Source organism: Heptranchias perlo, chromosome 33, assembly GCF_035084215.1.
Source record: "Heptranchias perlo isolate sHepPer1 chromosome 33, sHepPer1.hap1, whole genome shotgun sequence".
Lineage (NCBI taxonomy): Eukaryota > Metazoa > Chordata > Chondrichthyes > Hexanchiformes > Hexanchidae > Heptranchias > Heptranchias perlo.
Genome location: NC_090357.1, coordinates 27565669 through 27583479, shown reverse-complemented (window position 1 = coordinate 27583479; position 17811 = coordinate 27565669). Strand labels below are relative to the sequence as shown.

General features: G+C 46.7%; 1 protein-coding gene across 1 annotated transcript; it reads left to right on the top strand.

Moving 5' to 3' along the window:
• The first annotated feature begins 2955 nt into the window (after positions 1 to 2955).
• LOC137301344 (mucin-2-like) lies at positions 2956 to 16772 on the top strand. Its single transcript, XM_067970791.1, has 2 exons — positions 2956 to 3013; positions 13801 to 16772. The coding sequence occupies exons 1-2, from the start codon at positions 2956 to 2958 to the stop codon at positions 16770 to 16772; spliced, it is 3030 nt and encodes a 1009-aa protein (XP_067826892.1).
• Positions 16773 to 17811: the final 1039 nt, after the last annotated feature.

Sequence of the window (17811 nt, the reverse complement as noted above, 5' to 3'; positions counted from 1 at the left end):
ATTCCAGTATGCAACTGTACCTGGTAGTAACTCTTCCTGTCTGTACCTATACCTGCTCGTAACTATTCCGGGATGTAACCGTACCTGCTAGTAACTATTCCAGTATGTACCCATACCTGCTAGTAACTATTCCAGTATGTAACTAAACCTGCGAGTAACTATTCCAGTATGTACACATACCTGCTAGTAACTATTCCAGTATGTAACTATACCTGCTAGTAACTATTCCAGTATGTACACATACCAGATAGTAACTATTCCAGTATGTAACTGTACCTGCTAGTAACTATTCCAGTATGTACACATACCTGCTAGTAACTATTCCAGTATGTACACATACCTGCAAGTAGCTATTCCATTATGTAAACATACCTGCTAGTAACTATTCCAGTATGTACCCATACCTGATAGTAACTATTCCAGTATGTAACTGCACCTGCCAATAACAATTCCAGTATGTACCTTTTAGATGCTAGTAACTATTCCAGTATGCAACTATACCTGCTAGTAACTATTCCAGTATGTACCCATACCTGCTAGTAACTTTTCCAGTATGTAACTGTACATGCTCGTACTTATTCCATTATGTAACTGCACCTGCAAGTAACTATTCCAGTTTGTAACCATACCTGCTAGTACCTGTTCCAGTATGTAACTGTGCCTGCTAGTAACTATTTCAGTATGTACCCATACCTACTAGTAACTATTCCGGTATGTAACTGTACCTGCTAGTAATTATTCCAGTATGTAACTATACCTGCTAGTAACTATTCCAGTATATATCTGTACCTGTTGGTAACTATTTCAGTAAGTACCCATACCTGCTAATAACTATTCCGGTATGTAACCATACCTGTTAGTAACTATTCCAGTATGTACCCATACCTGCGAGTAACTTTTCCAGTATTTAACTGTACCTGCCAGTACTTATTCCATTACGTAACTGCACCTGCCAGTACCTATTCCAGTATGTAACCATTCCTGCGAGTACCTATTCCAGTATGTAACCATTCCTGCGAGTACCTATTCCAGTATGTAAATGTGCCTGCAAGTAACTATTCCTGTGTGTACCCATACCTGCTTGTAACTATTCCAGTATGTAACTGTACCTGCCAGTAACTATTACAGTATTTAACTATACCTGCAAGTAACAATTCCAGTATGTACCCATACCTGATAGTAACTATTCCAGTATGTAACTGTACCTGTTGGTAACTATTTCAGTCTGTACCCATACCTGCTAGTAACTATTCCGGTATGTAAGCATACCTGCTAGTAACTATTCCGGTATGTACCCATACCTGCTCGTAACTATTCCAGTGTGTAACCATATCTGCTAGTAACTATTCCAGTATGCAACTGTACCTGCTAGTAACTATTCCAGTGTGTAACCATATCTGCTAGTACCTATTCCAGTATGTACCCATACCTGCTAGTAACTATGCTAGTATGTACCCATACCTGCTAGTAACTATTCCAGTATGTATCCAAACATGCGAGTAACTATTCCAGTATGTAACCATATCTGCTAGTAACTATTCCTGTATGTACCTATACCTGCTAGTAACTATTCCAGTATGTAACCATACCTGCTAGTAACTATTCCAGTATGTAACTATACCTGCTAGTAACTATTCCAGTATGCAACTATGCCTGCTAGTAACTATTCCAGTATGTACCCATACCTGCTAGTAACTTTTCCAGTATGTAACTGTAACTGCTAGTACTTATTCCATTATGTAACTGCACCTGCAAGTAACTATTCCAGTGTGTAAACATACGTGCTAGTAACGATTCCCATATGTACCCATACCTGCTAGTAAATATTCCGGTATGTAACTGTACCTGCTAGTAATTATTCCAGTATGTAACTATACCTGCTAGTAACTATTCCAGTAGGTGTCTGTACCTGTTGGTAACTATTTCAGTATGTACCCATACCTGCTAGTAACTATTCCGGTATGTAACCATACCTGCTAGTTATTATTCCAGCATGTAACTGTACCTGCTGGTAACTATTCCAGTATGTAACTGTGCCTGCTAGTAACTATTCCAGTATGTACTCATACCTGCTAGTACCTATTCCAGTATGTAACTGTGCCTGCTAGTAACTATTCCTGTATATACCCATACCTGCTCGTAACTTTTCCACTGTGCAACTGTACCTGCTAGTTACTATTCAAGTATGCAATTGTACCTGGTAGTAACTATTCCAGTATATAACCATGCCTGCTAGTAACTATTCGAGTATGTACTCATACCTGCTACTAACTATTCTAGTATGGACCCATACCTGCTAGTAACTATTCCAGTATGAAACCAAACCTGCTAGTAACTATTCCAGTATGTAATGGTAACTGCTGGTAACAATTCCAGTGTGTACCCATACCTGCTAGTAACTATTCAATTGTATCAACATACCTGCTCGTAACTATTCCAGTATGTAACCTAACCTGCTACTAACGATTCCATTATGTAACTGTACCTGCTTGTAACTATTCCAGTATGTAACCATACCGGCTAGTAACTATTCCAGTATGTAACTGTGCCTGCTAGTAACTATTCCGGTATGTACGCATACCCACTAATCACTTTTCCAGTATGTAACTGTAGCTGCTAGTAACTATTCCAGTATGTACCCATACCTGCTAGTAACTATTCCAGTATGTTACCATATCTGCTAGTAACTATTCCAGTATGCAGCTGTACCTGGTAGTAACTATTGCAGTATGTACCGATACCTGCTAGTAACTATTCCAGTATGTAACCGTACCTGCTAGTAACTATTCCAGTGTGTACCCATACCTGCTAGTAACTATTCCAGTATGCAATCGAACCTGCATTAGAAGATTAGATTTAATATGAAGCAATGGTCATAAAAGTAAAATGGATTTTGAGTCTTGCCTTATTTTTAACTGAATATATGTTTGGTATTGATAGACTCTGTTGATCAAGATGGCGCACTGCGCAATTCCCATTGGAAGTTTGCGCATCTTGGACTTTCAGACCATAGGTGGGTGTGGAGCACCTGAAAAATTGGCCCAATTTTACCTCTTTTTAAAATATGGAACTATGAATATATTTTTAATCATGGCTGGCTTGTTGGGATCACTGATACGAGGGTCAATACTCATTTCTCCATTTTCAGACTTTGATTTGACACTTTATTTTACCAGTCTGAGGATTTTCTTCCCATATTGAAAACCTTTCTAAATTTATCAGACCAAGTGGGGTAGATTTTTAACTTGCCACCTTTGATAACGAGGCATCGGCAGAAACATGCTGGATGCTTTTTAAATATGTAAATTGGGGTCCGATGCCCCTTGCAATTTGTTTTTTCATTATTCACTCTTGGGATGTAGGCGTCGCTGGCAAAGCCAGCCTTTATTGCCCATCCCAAATTGCCCTTGAGAAGATTGTGGTGAGCCACCTTCTTGAACCACTGTAGTCCATGTGGTGAAGGTTCTCCCACAGTGCTGTAAAGTAGGGAGTTCCAGGATTTTAACCCAGCAGTGATGAAGGAACGGTGATAAATGTCCCAGTCGTGATGGTGTGTGACTTGGAGGGGAACTTGGAGGAGATGGTGTTTCCCATGTACCTGCTGCCATTGTCCTTCAAGGTGATGAAAGTCGCGGGTTTGGGACCTCCAAATTTGAATGTACAAATGGGTGGAATGTGCGCGGTGCATGCCAGTCTCAGTTGTACCCTGCTTTCAGCTGCCCAGTCCAGTGGCCCTTAAAGGGACCATCGCAGCCCACTCAGAAAAGGGTAGTATGGGGTTTATGCTGAAGAGTTATGTGGGGCCAGGAGGAGCATTCGTGGACCACTGTCAACTGGTTCTCCTCATCAACCCCAGGATTTGGCCTACCACCTCAACAGGCATGACCTGCCAGCCCAGTCTCTGCAGACACTGGCCGATTTTTCTGCAGTCTGAGACTGCCGAGCCACCGCGGAACGCCGATTTGACCCATTCGGCGCCTGTAGCTTGCCGTTAAAATTCAGGTGAGGCCCAAATGTTAAAAATGGTTCAGGCCTCCTGACTGTAGCCACAAGCGCCCGGTTTGGGCTGAAGTTCTGTTATTGGAATGTAATCCACCCCCTCAATTGTCCCCTATCCAATTGTTTAATGTCCAAACACAACAGAAGGAAACCTGCCCCCTTTTGTCAGAATTGCAAGAGGTGGTGAGTGGAGGCGGTCAGCAATGACTGCCTGGGCCTCTGTTATTAGTGATCTGTACATCGAAACCAACCACAAATTTGACAAACAGCACTAATTTAGGCAATGCATAAAGAAAGAACTTGCATTTATATCGCACCTTTCACAACCTCAGGACATCCCAAACAAGTTCACAGCCAATGAAGTCCTTTGGAAGTGTAATGTAACAGTGGAGAATGAGAGTGAAGCCAAAGATTCAAAGAAGGATTCAGATTGGTTATGCAATTGGACAGACAAATAGTGAATAAAATTTAACTCTGACAATATGCAGTATTAAACATAATTGAAAAAAATGTGAGTCATAAACCTACAGTAGATGGAATCGAATTGACACAGAAACACTTCGGGAAGGACTTGAGAGTAATAAGAAACTAAATACTTTCAGTGTGCAGACAAAGTGGCAAAGCAATTAAGAAAGTTAATTGAATGGAATTGCAGTGGATGGTTTGTGGAGGTTTTGCTAATATGTTCAATCCACTGGGTGGACCACGCCTGATACCGTGTTCAGTTTTGGTTATCACGCCATAGAAACCAGACATTTACATCAGAAAGAGAAACAAGAATGATCCCGAGAATGAAAGAATCAGCTAACAGGAAAGATGAGAGAATATTAAGTTTCACAGTCTGTATGGAGGCAGTCAATGGGAACTTTATCAAAGTACATGAACTATTAAACAGTCTGGATAGATTGGGTGAACCCAGATTCAATAAGAGAGGAAAGTGGGATCAAAGGATGTAAATTAGTGAAAAGTAATTTGAAATTAATATGAGGGGAAACTTCTTTACTGAAAGAGTGAGAAATATTTGGAATAATCTGCTAGACAGGGGAGTAGAGGTAAAGTATTCGGGACTGTGATGGAAAAAGGGGTCCATCGTCTTTCAAGTTGGACAGTTCCTGAGGCCTGGGTTTCTCTGAGGGCTTCTCCCCGTGTCCCCCAAAACTCTGGTGGGAGACCCGCGGGACCCCTGGGGAAACTGTGGCCATTTACAGCCGTCTATCCCATTTCCCTGGGGGTTTCACTGGACTCTCGGCAGAGTTACAGCGGAGGTTTGGGAGAACGCCCTGAGCCTCCATCCTTTCAGTTAAATTGCTTCCGGTCAGCGCTCCGCCATTTTGAATATGGATGCCACAGTTGCTGCTTCTGCTAAACTTTAATTCTCTCCACAACCCGAGAGCCCGTGGGCAAACAAATGTATTCCTCGTCTGGAGGCATTAAATAGTGATGACAAATTCAAACTGCACCTGTGTTAACTGTATCTACGTGCAGCCGTACCTGATAGTAACTATTCCAATGTGTGACCATACGTGCTAGTATCTCCAGTAACTCTGCTAATGTGTAACCGTACCTGCTAGTAACTATTCCAGTATGTACACATACCAGCTAGAAACTATTTGTTTATGCCACTGTACCTGCTTGTAACTATTCCAGTTGGTAACGGTACCTGCGATTAACTATTCCAGTACGTAACTGTACACCAGTAACTATTCCAGTATGAACACATACCTGCTAGTAACTATTCCAGTATGTACCCATACCTGCTAGTAACTATTCCAGTATGGAACTGTACCTGCTAGTAACTATTCCAGTATGTGACTGTACCTGCAAGTAACTATTCCAGTATGTACCGATATCAGCTAGTAACTATTCCAGTATGCAACTGTACCTGTTAGTAACTATTCCAGTATGTACCCATACTTGTTAGTAACTATTCCAGTATGTACCCATACCTGTTAGTAACTATTCCAGTATGTACCCATACCTGCTAGTATCTATTCCAGTATGTACCCATACCAGCTATTAACTATTCCAGTATGTAACTGTACCTGCTAGTAACTATTCCAGGATGTACCCATACCTGCTTGTAACTATTCCAGTATGTACCCATACCTGCGAGTAACTATTCCAGTATGTACCCATACCTGCTAGTAACTATTCCATTATGTACCCATACCAGCTAATAACTATTCCAGTATGTAACTGTACCTGCTAGTAACTATTCCAGTATGTACCCATACCTGCTATTAACTATTCCAGTACGTACCCATACCTGCTGGTAACTATTCCAGTATGTAACTGTACCTGCTAGTAACTATTCCAGTACGTACCCATACCTGCTAGTAACTATTCCAGTATGTAACTGTACCTGCTGGTAACTATTCCAGTATGTACCCATACCAGCTAGTAACTATTCCAGTATGTACCCATACCTGCTATTAACTATTCCAGTATTTAACTGTACCTACTAGTAACTATTCCAGTATGTACCCATACCTGCTAGTAACTATTCCAGTATGTAACCATATGTGCAAGTAACTATTCCAGTATGTAACTGTACTTGCCAGTACCTATTCCAGTATGTACCCATACCTGCTAGTTACTATTCCAGTATTTAACTGTGCCTGCTAGTAACTATTCCAGTATGTAACCATATGTGCAAGTAACTATTCCAGTATTTAACTGTACCTGCTAGTAACTATTCCAGTGTATACCCATACCTGCTAGTAACTATTCCAGTATGTAACCATACCTGCTATTAACTATTCCAGTATGCAATCGAACCTGCATTAGAAGATTAGATTTAATATGAAGTAATGGTCATAAAAGTAAAATGGATTTTGAGTCTTGCCTTATTTTTAACTGAATATATATTTGGTATTGATAGACTCTGTTGATCAAGATGGCGCACTGCGCAATTCCCATTGGAAGTTTGCGCATCTTGGACTTTCAGACCATAAGCAGGTGTGTAGCACCTGAAAAATGGGCCCAATTTAACCTCTTTTTAAAATATGGAACTATGAATATATTTTTAATCATGGCTGGCTTGTTGGGATCACTGAAACATGCTGGATGCTTTTTAAATATGTAAATTGGGGTCCGATGCCCCTTGCAATTTTTTTTCATTTTCACTCTTGGGATGTGGGCGTCGCTGGCAAGGCCAGCCTTTATTGCCCATCCCATTTGCCCTTGAGAGATTGTGGTGAGCCGCCTTCTTGAACCACTGCAGTCCGTGTGGTGAAGATTCTCCCCCAGTGCTGTAAAGTAGCGATTTCCAGGATTTTAACCCAGCAGTGATGAAGGAGCGGTGATAAATGTCCCAGTCGGGATGGTGTGTGACTTGGAGGGGAACTTGGAGGAGATGGTGTTTCCCATGTACCTGCTGCCATTGCCCTTCTAGGTGATGGAAGTCGCGGGTTTGGGACCTCCAAATTTGAATGTACAAATGGGTGGAATGTGCGCGGTGCATGCCAGTCTCAGTTGTACCCTGCATTCAGCTGCCCAGTCCAGTGGCCCCTAAAGGGACCATCGCAGCCCACTCAGAAAAGGGAAGTATGGGGTTTTTGTTGAAGAGTTATGTGGGGCCAGGAGGAGCATTCGTGGACCACTGTCAACTGGTTCTCCTCATCAACCCCAGGATTTGACCTACCACCTCAACATGCATGACCTGCCAGCCCAGTCTCTGCAGACACTGGCCGATTTTTCTGCAGTCTGAGACTGCCGAGCCACAGCGGAACGCCGATTTGACCCATTCGGCGCCTGTAGCTTGCCGGTAAAATTCAGGTGAGGCCCAAAAGTTGAAAATGGTTCAGGCCTCCTGACTGTAGCCACAAGCGCCCGGTTTGGGCTGAAGTTCTGTTATTGCAATGTAATCCTCCCCCCTCAATTGTCCCCTATCCAATTGTTTAATGTCCAAACACAACAGAAGGAAATCTGCCCCCTGTTGTCAGAATTGCAAGAGGTGGTGAGTGGAGGCGGTCAGCAATGACTGCCTGGGCCACTGTTATTAGTGTCTTTCTAACTCCAGAAGTCAAAAGTAAATTGACATCTTTACGACAGCAGGGAGGCCTCTTCGTTCCAGTGAAACAGGAAGCTGGATAAGCAAAACCATTCTATTTATCCAAGATCATAAGGTGTAGCTGGCACATTAAGGAATTTATAGCTCCAATTCGGGATATCCATATAGCATGGTTGTGGAAAGCATGGAGACACAAGACCGACTTTCCGAGATTGCAGGCATCAAATGGAATATTTACTTTGATAAGAGAATAACACCCTGAGGTTCTTTGTCAGTTCATTACTTTCACTCTTCAAATGTTTTATTCGTAATTGTCTTGATTGACAGATGTACGCAAAGTCACATGGGCTGTACCTTTCTGGGTTTTAAATATAGGAGCAGTTTCAGTTTAGAGTGTGAGTGTATCCTGGGAAGAGGCAGCTTGCCAGTTACAGTGGGAGGTCGAACATCTTTTTATGCCTCTCAGGCCAAGTGATTCCTAAATCGGACAGTTTTTGGACACAGCTTGTTAGATTATGAATCTTCTTGTATAACTATAATATTGCATGAATATTAAAATAAGTATTCCTTTTTACAATCTTCTCTATGTTGATTATTTTGCACTCATTCAGTATATGAGTTGTATTATTGTGGAACCAACGTGTTAAAAATAAAGCCTAATCTCAGGGAGATTATGATGTGTGGAATGTTTCATCGAAAGTCACCCACCAAACTAGAAATAAGCATAAAACATAACACCTGTTAGTAAATCTTCTAGTGTGTAATCGTACATTGCGTAACTCCACCTGTGTGTAAATCTTCCTGTGTGTAACTGTACCTGTGTGTAAGTCTTCCTGTGTGTAACTCTACCTGTGTGTAACTCTACCTGTGTGTAAATCTCCCTGTGTGTAAATCTCCCTGTGTGTAACTGTACCTGTGTGTAACTCTTCCTGTGTGTAAATCTCCCTGTGTGTAACTGTACCTGTGTGTAAATCTTCCTGTGTGTAACTCTTCCTGTGTGTAAATCTCCCTGTGTGTAAATCTCCGTGTGTAAATCTCCCTGTGTGTAACTGTACCTGTGTGTAAATCTTCCTGTGTGTAACTCTTCCTGTGTGTAACTCTCCCTGTGTGTAAATCTCCCTGTGTGTAACTCTTCCTGTGTGTAACTCTTCCTGTGTGTAACTGTACCTGTGTGTAAATCTTCCTGTGTGTAACACTTCCTGTGTATAATTGTACCTGTGTATAACTCCACCAGTGCGCAACTGTAAATGTTTCGAACTCCACCAGTGTGTAACTGTACCTGTGTGTAATTGTACCTGTGCATAACTCCACCAGTTTGTAATGGTACATGTGTGTAACTCTACCTGTGTATAACTCCACCAGTGTCTAACTGTACCTGAGTATAACTGTACTCTTATGCAACTGACTTGTGTGTAACTCTACCTGTATGTAACTCCACCAGTGTGCAACTGTACATGTATGTAACTCCACCTGAGCATAACTGTACCTGTGTCTAACTGTTCTTGTGTCTAACTGTACCTGTGTGTAAATGTACCATTGTGTACTTGTACCTGTGAATAACTGTACCTGTGAATAACTGTACCTGCGTCTAACTGTTTCTGTGTCTAACTGTACCTGTGTGTAAATGTACCTGTGTCTAACTGTACCTGTGTGTAAATGTACCTGTGTGTAACTCCACCTACTTGCATCCGTACCTGTGTGTAACCATACCTTTGTGTATAATTGTACCAATGTGCCTCTGAACCTGTATGTAACTGTATCTGTGTACGTCTATCCATCTCAGCCTTGACTATAATCAATGACTCAGCATCCACAGCACTCGGGTATAGAATTCCAAAGATTCATAACCCTCTGCATGAAGAAATTCCTCCTCATCTCAGTCTTGAATGGCCGACCCCGCATCCTGCGATTATGCCCCCTAGTTCTAGACTCTCTAACCAGAAGAAACAATCTCTCAACATCTACCCTGTAAAGCCCCCTCATAACCTTATATGTTTCAATAAGATGAGCTCTCATTCTTCCAAATTCCAGAGAGTATAGGCCCATTCTACTCAATCTCTCCTCGTAGGACAACCCTCTCATCTCAGGAATCAATCTAGTGAACCTTCATTGCACCGTCTCTAAGGCAAGTATATCCTTCCAAAGATAAGGAGACCAAAACTGTATGCAGTACGCAAGGTGAGGTCTCACCAATGCCCAGTACAATTGTAGTAAGACTTCCTTACTCTTGTACTCCAATCCCCTTGCAATAAAGGCCAACATGCAATTTGCCTTCCTAATCGCTTGCTGTACCTGCATGCTAACTTTTTGTGTTTCTCATACAAGGGCACCTAAGTCTCTCTGAACACCAAAATTCAATAGTTTCTCACCATTTAAAAAATATTCTGTTTTTCTATTCTTCCTACTAAAGTGAATAACCTCACATTTCCCCACATGAGACTCCATCTGCCACCTTCTTGCCTACTCATTCAATCTGTCTACATTCCTTTGTAGACTTCTTGTGTCCACCTCACAGCTTACTTTCCCACCTAGCCTTGTATCGTCAGCAAACTTGGATATATTATACTCATTAATATAAATTGTAAATAGCTGAGGCCCAAGCACCGATCCTTGCGGCACCCCACTACTTTACAGTCGTAATGATCCGTTTATCCCTACTCTCTGTTTTCTGTCCTTTAACCAATCCTCTGTCCATGTTAATATATTACCCCCAACCCCATGAGCCCTTACCTTGTGTAACAACCTTTTATGCCTTTTGAAAATCCAAAATGTACTACATCCACTGTTTCCCCTTTATCTATCCTGCTCGTTACATCCTAAGAAAACTCGAATAAATTTGTCAAACACGATTTTCCTTTCATAAAATCATGTTTGACTCTGCCTAATCATACTATGATTTACTAAGTGCTCTGTTTCCACTTCCTTAATAATGGATTCCAGCATTATCCTGATGATCAATGTCAGGCGAACTGGCTTGTAGTTCCCTGATTTTTCCCTCCCTCCCTTCTTGGATAGCGAGGTTACATTTGCTACCTTCCAATCCACTGGGACCGTTCCAGAATCTAGAGAATTTTGGAAGATGATAACCAATGTATCCACTATCTCTGCAGCCACCTCTTTTAGAACCCTCGGATGTAGGCCATCAGTTCCAGGGGAATTGTTGGCTTTTAGTCCCATTAGTTTGCCCAGTACTTTTCCTTTAGTGATATTAATTGTTTTAAATTCCTCACTCTCATTTACCTCTTGGTTCTCCACTATTTCTGGTATGCTTTTTGTGTCTTCTACTGTGAAGACAGGTACTAAATATTTATTTAATGCATCTGCCATTTCCTGATTCCTCATTATAATTTCTCCTGTCTCAGCCTCTAAGGGACCAACGTTTACTTTTGCTACTCTCTTCCTTTTTACACAATTGTAGAAGCTCTTACAGTCCATTTTTATATTTCTTGCTAGTTTACTTTCATATTCTATTTTCTCCCTTTTTATCAATTTTTTGGTCGTCCTTTTTCTAAAACTCTCCCAATCCTCAGGCTTATTACTCTTCTTGGCAACATTATAGGCCTCTTCTTTCAATCTAATACTCTCCTTAACTTCTTTAGTTATCCACGGGTGGATCACTCCTCCCATGGAGTTTTTATATCTCAATGTAATGTATATTTGTTGAGAATATTGAAATATTTCTTTAAATGTTTGCCATTGCTTTTCAACTGTCAAACCCTTTAATTTAAGTTCCCAATTTACCTTTGACAATTCACCCCTCATACCTATGTAATTGGCTTCATTTAAGTTTAAGACTCTAGTTTCTGACTTAAGTATGTTACTTGCAAACTCAATGTGAAATTCTATCATATTATGATCGCTCTTCCCAAATGTACTTTTACTGTGAGATTACTAATTAACCGTATCTATTACACAAGATCTAAAATAGCCTGTTCCCTCGTTGGTTCCATGATGTATTGCTCTAGGAAAATGTCTCAAATACATTCCATGAACTCATCTTCCAAACTACCTTTGCCCAGTCTATATGCAGATTAAAGTCCCCCATGATGACTGCATTTCCTTTATTACAAGCTCCCATTATTTCATAATCAATACTTTATCCAATGGTATTGCTACTATTAGGGGGCCTATAAACTGCTCCCACAGTGTTTTCTGCCCCTTGTTATTTCTTATTTCCACCCATACTGATTCTACTTCCTGATCTTCCGAGCCAAGATCCTTTGTCACCACTGACCTTGTCTCATCCTTTAATATTAGGACTACACCTAATTTCCATCCTGCCTGTCTTTTCTAAACGTCACATATCCTGGAATATTTAGTTCCCAACCTTGGTCATTTTGCAACCATTTCTCTCTAATAGTCATTAGATCAAACCCATTTATCTCTCTTTGTGCATCTAATTCATCTATCTTGTTATGAATGCTCTGTGCATTCAGATAAAGAGCCTTTAATTTTGTCTTTTTATCATTTTTTCCTGCTTTGACCTTACTTGCTATTGCACTATTATTGGTAAACTCTCTGTCCCTTCCTGTCACATTCAGCTTATCTTTACCCAAATCACTATACTGTTCTATTGTCTTAACTTTTCTCATTAGATTTCTAGATTTCCCCTCACCTGACCCCTATACCCCCCTTTTTTAGTTTAAAGCCCTATCAACAGCCCTAGTTATTTGATTCGCCAGGACGCTGGTCCCAGCCCGGTTTAAGTGGAGCCCGTCCCAATAGAACAGCTCCCTCTCCCCAATACTGGTGCCAGTGCCCCATGAATCAAAACCCCTGCTCCCACACCACTCTTTGAGCCACACATTTAACTCTCTGATCTGTTTGTCCCTTTGCCAATTTGCACGTGGCTCAGGTAGTAATCCAGAGATTATTACCTTTGAGGTTCTGCTTATTAATTTAGACCCTAGCTCCTCAAACTGTCTTAGCAGAATCTCATTCCTAGTTCTACCTATGTTGTTGATCCCTACGTGGACCACGACAACTGGATCCTCCCCTTCATGCTCCAAGTTCTTTTCCAGTTCTTAACCCTAGCACCAGGCAGGCAACACAGCCTTCGGGACTCTTGGTCGCGGCTGCAGAGAACAGTATCTATCCCCCTGACTATACTATCCCCTACCATTACCACATTCCTTTCACTCCCCCCACTTGAATGGCCTCCTGTACCACAGAGCTGTGGTCAGTTTGCCCATCTTCCCTGCAGCCCTTGCTCTCATCCATACATATTGCAAGTACCTCATACCTGTTGGACAAGGTCAAGGGCCGAGGCTCCTCCATCACTGCATCCTGGGTCCCCATACCTGCCTGACTTGCGGTCACATCCACCTGTCCCTGACCACTGAACATATCTAAACCAGTACCTAATCTAAGGGGTGTGACTGCCTCCTGGATCAAAGTGTCCAGGTAACTCTCCCCCTCCCTGATACATCGCAATGTCTGCACCTCGGACTCCAGCTCAACAACTCTGAGCTGAAGTTCCTCGAGTTGCAGACACTTACTGCAAATGTGGTTTCTCGGAATCTCCACAAACTCCCACATGCTGCAATTACGAAACACCACTTGTCTTGCCATTCCTTGTCTACCAAGAATTTATTTATTTACTTTATTTTAGTTTTTAAATCAGTTGCTAGTCTTAGTTTTAACTAATTCATTTATCTAGTTTAAATTATTGTTTTAAGCTCTTTGTTAAACTCCTGCTCTAAGCTGGAGAGAAAAAAAGTGATACACTCCAACCAATCACCTACCTGCTGATGTGTGACGCCACTTTTTCAATTTTTGCCTGTGATGAGTTGACTCGCCTCCGACCACTCCTCCAACCGCGCGTCCAACCGCTCCTCCGACCGTGCCTCCGACCGCTCCTCCGACCGTGCCTCCGACCGCTCCTCCGACCGTGCCTCCGACCGCTCCTCCGACCGCTCCTCCGACCGCTCCTCCGACCGCTCCTCCGACCGCTCCTCCGACCGCGCCTCCGACCGCTCCTCCGACCACGCCTCCGACCGCGCCTCCGACCGCGCCTCCGACCACGCCTCCGACCGCTCCTCCAACCGCGCCTCCGACCACGCCTCCGACCGTGCCTCCAACCGCTCCTCCGACCACGCCTCCGACCGTGTCTCCGACCGCTCCTCCAACCGCGCCTCCAACCGCTCCTCCGACCGCTCCTCCGACCGTGCCTCCGACCGCGCCTCCGACCGCTCCTCCGACCGCTCCTCCGACCGCGCCTCCGACCACTCCTCCGACCGTGCCTCCGACCGTGCCTCCGAACGCGCCTCTGACCGCGCCTCCGACCGTGCCTCCGACCGCTCCTCCGACCGCTCCTCTGACCGCGCCTCCGACCGTGCCTCCAACCGCTCCTCCGACCGTGCCTCCGACCGTGCCTCCGACCGCTCCTCCGACCGCTCCTCTGACCGTGCCTCCGACCGTGCTTCCAACCGTGCCTCCGACCACTCCTCCGACCACTCCTCCGACCGCTCCTCCGACCGCTCCTCCGACCGCGCCTCCGACCGCTCCTCCGACCACGCCTCCGACCGCGCCTCCGACCGCTCCTCCAACCGCGCCTCCGACCACGCCTCCGACCGTGCCTCCAACCGCGCCTCCGACCACGCCTCCGACCGCTCCTCCAACCGTGCCTCCAACCGCGCCTCCGACCGCTCCTCCGACCGCTTCTCCGACCGTGTCTCCGACCGCTCCTCCAACCGCGCCTCCAACCGCTCCTCCGACCGCTCCTCCAACCGCGCCTCCGACCGTGCCTCCGACCACGCCTCCGACCGCTCCTCCGACCGCTCCTCCGACCGCGCCTCCGACCACTCCTCCGACCGTGCCTCCGACCGTGCCTCCGACCGCGCCTCTGACCGCGCCTCCGACCGCTCCTCCGACCGCTCCTCTGACCGCGCCTCCGACCGTGCCTCCAACCGCTCCTCCGACCGTGCCTCCGACCGTGCCTCCGACCGCTCCTCCGACCGCTCCTCTGACCGTGCCTCCGACCGTGCTTCCAACCGTGCCTCCGACCACTCCTCCGACCACTCCTCCGACCGTGCCTCCGACCGCTCCTCTGACCGCGCCTCCGACCGTGCCTCCGACCGTGCTTCCAACCGTGCCTCCGACCACTCCTCCGACCGTGCCTCCGACCACTCCTCCGACCGTTCCTCCGACCGCTCCTCCGACCGCTCCTCTGACCGCGCCTCCGACCGTGCCTCCGACCGTGCTTCCAACCGTGCCTCCGACCACTCCTCCGACCGTGCCTCCGACCGCTCCTCCGACCACTCCTCCGACCGTGCCTCCGACCGCTCCTCCGACCGCTCCTCCGACCGCGCCTCCGACCGCTCCTCCAACCGCGCCTCCGACCGCTCCTCCGACCGCGCCTCCGACCACGCCTCCGACCGTGCCTCCAACCGCGCCTCCGACCACGCCTCCGACCGTGCCTCCAACCGCGCCTCCGACCACGCCTCCGACCGCTCCTCCAACCGTGCCTCCAACCGTGCCTCCGACCGCTCCTCCGACCACTTCTCCGACCGTGTCTCCGACCGCTCCTCCAACCGCGCCTCCAACCGCTCCTCCGACCGCTCCTCCAACCGCGCCTCCGACCGTGCCTCCGACCACGCCTCCGACCACTCCTCCGACCGCTCCTCCGACCGCGCCTCCGACCGTGCCTCCGACCGCTCCTCCGACCGCTCCTCTGACCGCGCCTCCGACCGTGCCTCCGACCACTCCTCCGACCGTGCCTCCGACTGTGCCTCCGACCGCTCCACCGACCGCTCCTCTGACCGTGCCTCCGACCGTGCTTCCAACCGTGCCTCCGACCGCTCCTCTGACCGTGCCTCCGACCGTGCTTCCAACCGTGCCTCCGACCACTCCTCTGACCGTGCCTCCGACCGTGCTTCCAACCGTGCCTCCGACCACTCCTCCGACCGTGCCTCCGACCGCTCCTCCGACCGTGCCTCCGACTGTGCCTCCGACCGTGCCTCCGACCGCTCCTCTGATCGCGCCTCCGACCGTGCCTCCGACCGTGCCTCCGACCACTCCTCCGACCGTGCCTCCGACCGCTCCTCTGATCGCGCCTCCGACCGTGCCTCCGACCGTGCTTCCAACCGTGCCTCCGACCACTCCTCCGACCGTGCCTCCGACCGCTCCTCTGATCGCGCCTCCGACCGTGCCTCCGACCGTGCCTCCGACCGTGCCTCCGACCACTCCTCCGACCGTGCCTCCGACCACTCCTCCGACCGTGCCTCCGACCGTGCTTCCAACCGTGCCTCCGACCGTGCCTCCAACCGTGCCTCCGACCGCTCCTCTGATCGCGCCTCCGACCGTGCTTCCAACCGTGCCTCCGACCACTCCTCCGACCGTGCCTCCGACCACTCCTCCGACCGTGCCTCCGACCACTCCTCCGACCACTCCTCCGACCGTGCCTCCGACCGTGCTTCCAACCGTGCCTCCGACCACTCCTCCGACCGTGCCTCCGACCACTCCTCCGACCGTGCCTCCGACCGTGCTTCCAACCGTGCCTCCGACCGTGCCTCCAACCGTGCCTCCGACCGCTCCTCTGATCGCGCCTCCGACCGTGCTTCCAACCGTGCCTCCGACCACTCCTCCGACCGTGCCTCCGACCACTCCTCCGACCACTCCTCCGACCGTGCCTCCGACCACTCCTCCGACCACTCCTCCGACCGTGCTTCCAACCGTGCTTCCAACCGTGCCTCCGACCGCGCCTCCGACCACGCCTCCATCTGTGCCTCTTATCGTCCCGCTCTCTCAGGCCGTGTGCTGACTCGCCTCCGACCGCGCCTCTCGGGCTACATGGACCAAGTATTATCCATAAAGAATTTCTTTATCATGTGATCTCTGCCCCAGTCAGGAACCAGTCCAGCTCCCTCTTGAAGGCAGAGAGTCGGCACCCACCACACCCGTCAACGTATTCCAGAGTCTCACTACTCTCTGGGAAAAGAAGAACCGCCCAACATCCAGTCTATTCCTACTCTTCCATAGTTTAAACTCGTGTCCCGTGATCCTCCCCAACCTGTTAAACTGGAATAATCTATCAATAGGGATGCTATCAGCCCTTTATTTATTGTATAGACCTGTATCAGGTTCCCCCTAAGCCTACGCTGCTCTAATGTAAATAGACCGAGGTCCTTGAGCCTATCTGAATAGCTGAGATTCTTTAAGCTGGGAATCATTCTTATAGCTCTCCTCTGGACCTTTTCCAAGGTCATGATATCACCCACCATGTAGGGGGACCAAATCTGGGCACAGTACTCCAGATACAGTCTGACCAGTGACATGTACAGTGTCAAAATGGTGTCCTTTGATTTATACTGAATGGTTCTATTAATACAACCATGTTAGCTTTAGCTACAGTCATGAACCTGTACACAATAACACCAAGATCTTTTTGTCGCTGGGTCAAAATCCTGGAACTCTCTACTTAACCTCCCTTCACCACACGGATTGCAGAGGTTCAAGAAGGTGGCTCACCACCACCTTCTCAAGGGCAATTAAGGATGGGCAATAAATGCTGGCCTTGCCAGCGATGCCCACATCCCATGAATGAATTTAAAAAAACTCTTTCAGTATTATTCCCTGCAAATGATACGTGTATTCTGTGTTAGCTCTACCAACATGCATGACACTACATTTATCTAAATTAAACACCATTTGCCATTGTGTGGCCCATTCTCCCAGCACATCTAAATCTTTTTGGATTTGATTGCACTCCTCTACCTTAATCCTTGCACAGATTTTGGTGTCATCTGCAAACTTACTTACCATACTCCCAACACCACCGTCCAGGTCATTAATAAAGACGG

Coding starts and splice junctions, on each gene's coding strand:
- LOC137301344 (XM_067970791.1), top strand. CDS start 2,956: ATGGCGCACTGCGCAATTCCCATTGGAAGTTTGCGCATCTTGGACTTT. Junction 3,014..13,800: donor CTTGGACTTTCAGACCATAG/GTGGGTGTGGAG, acceptor GCCTGTGATGAG/TTGACTCGCCTCCGACCACT.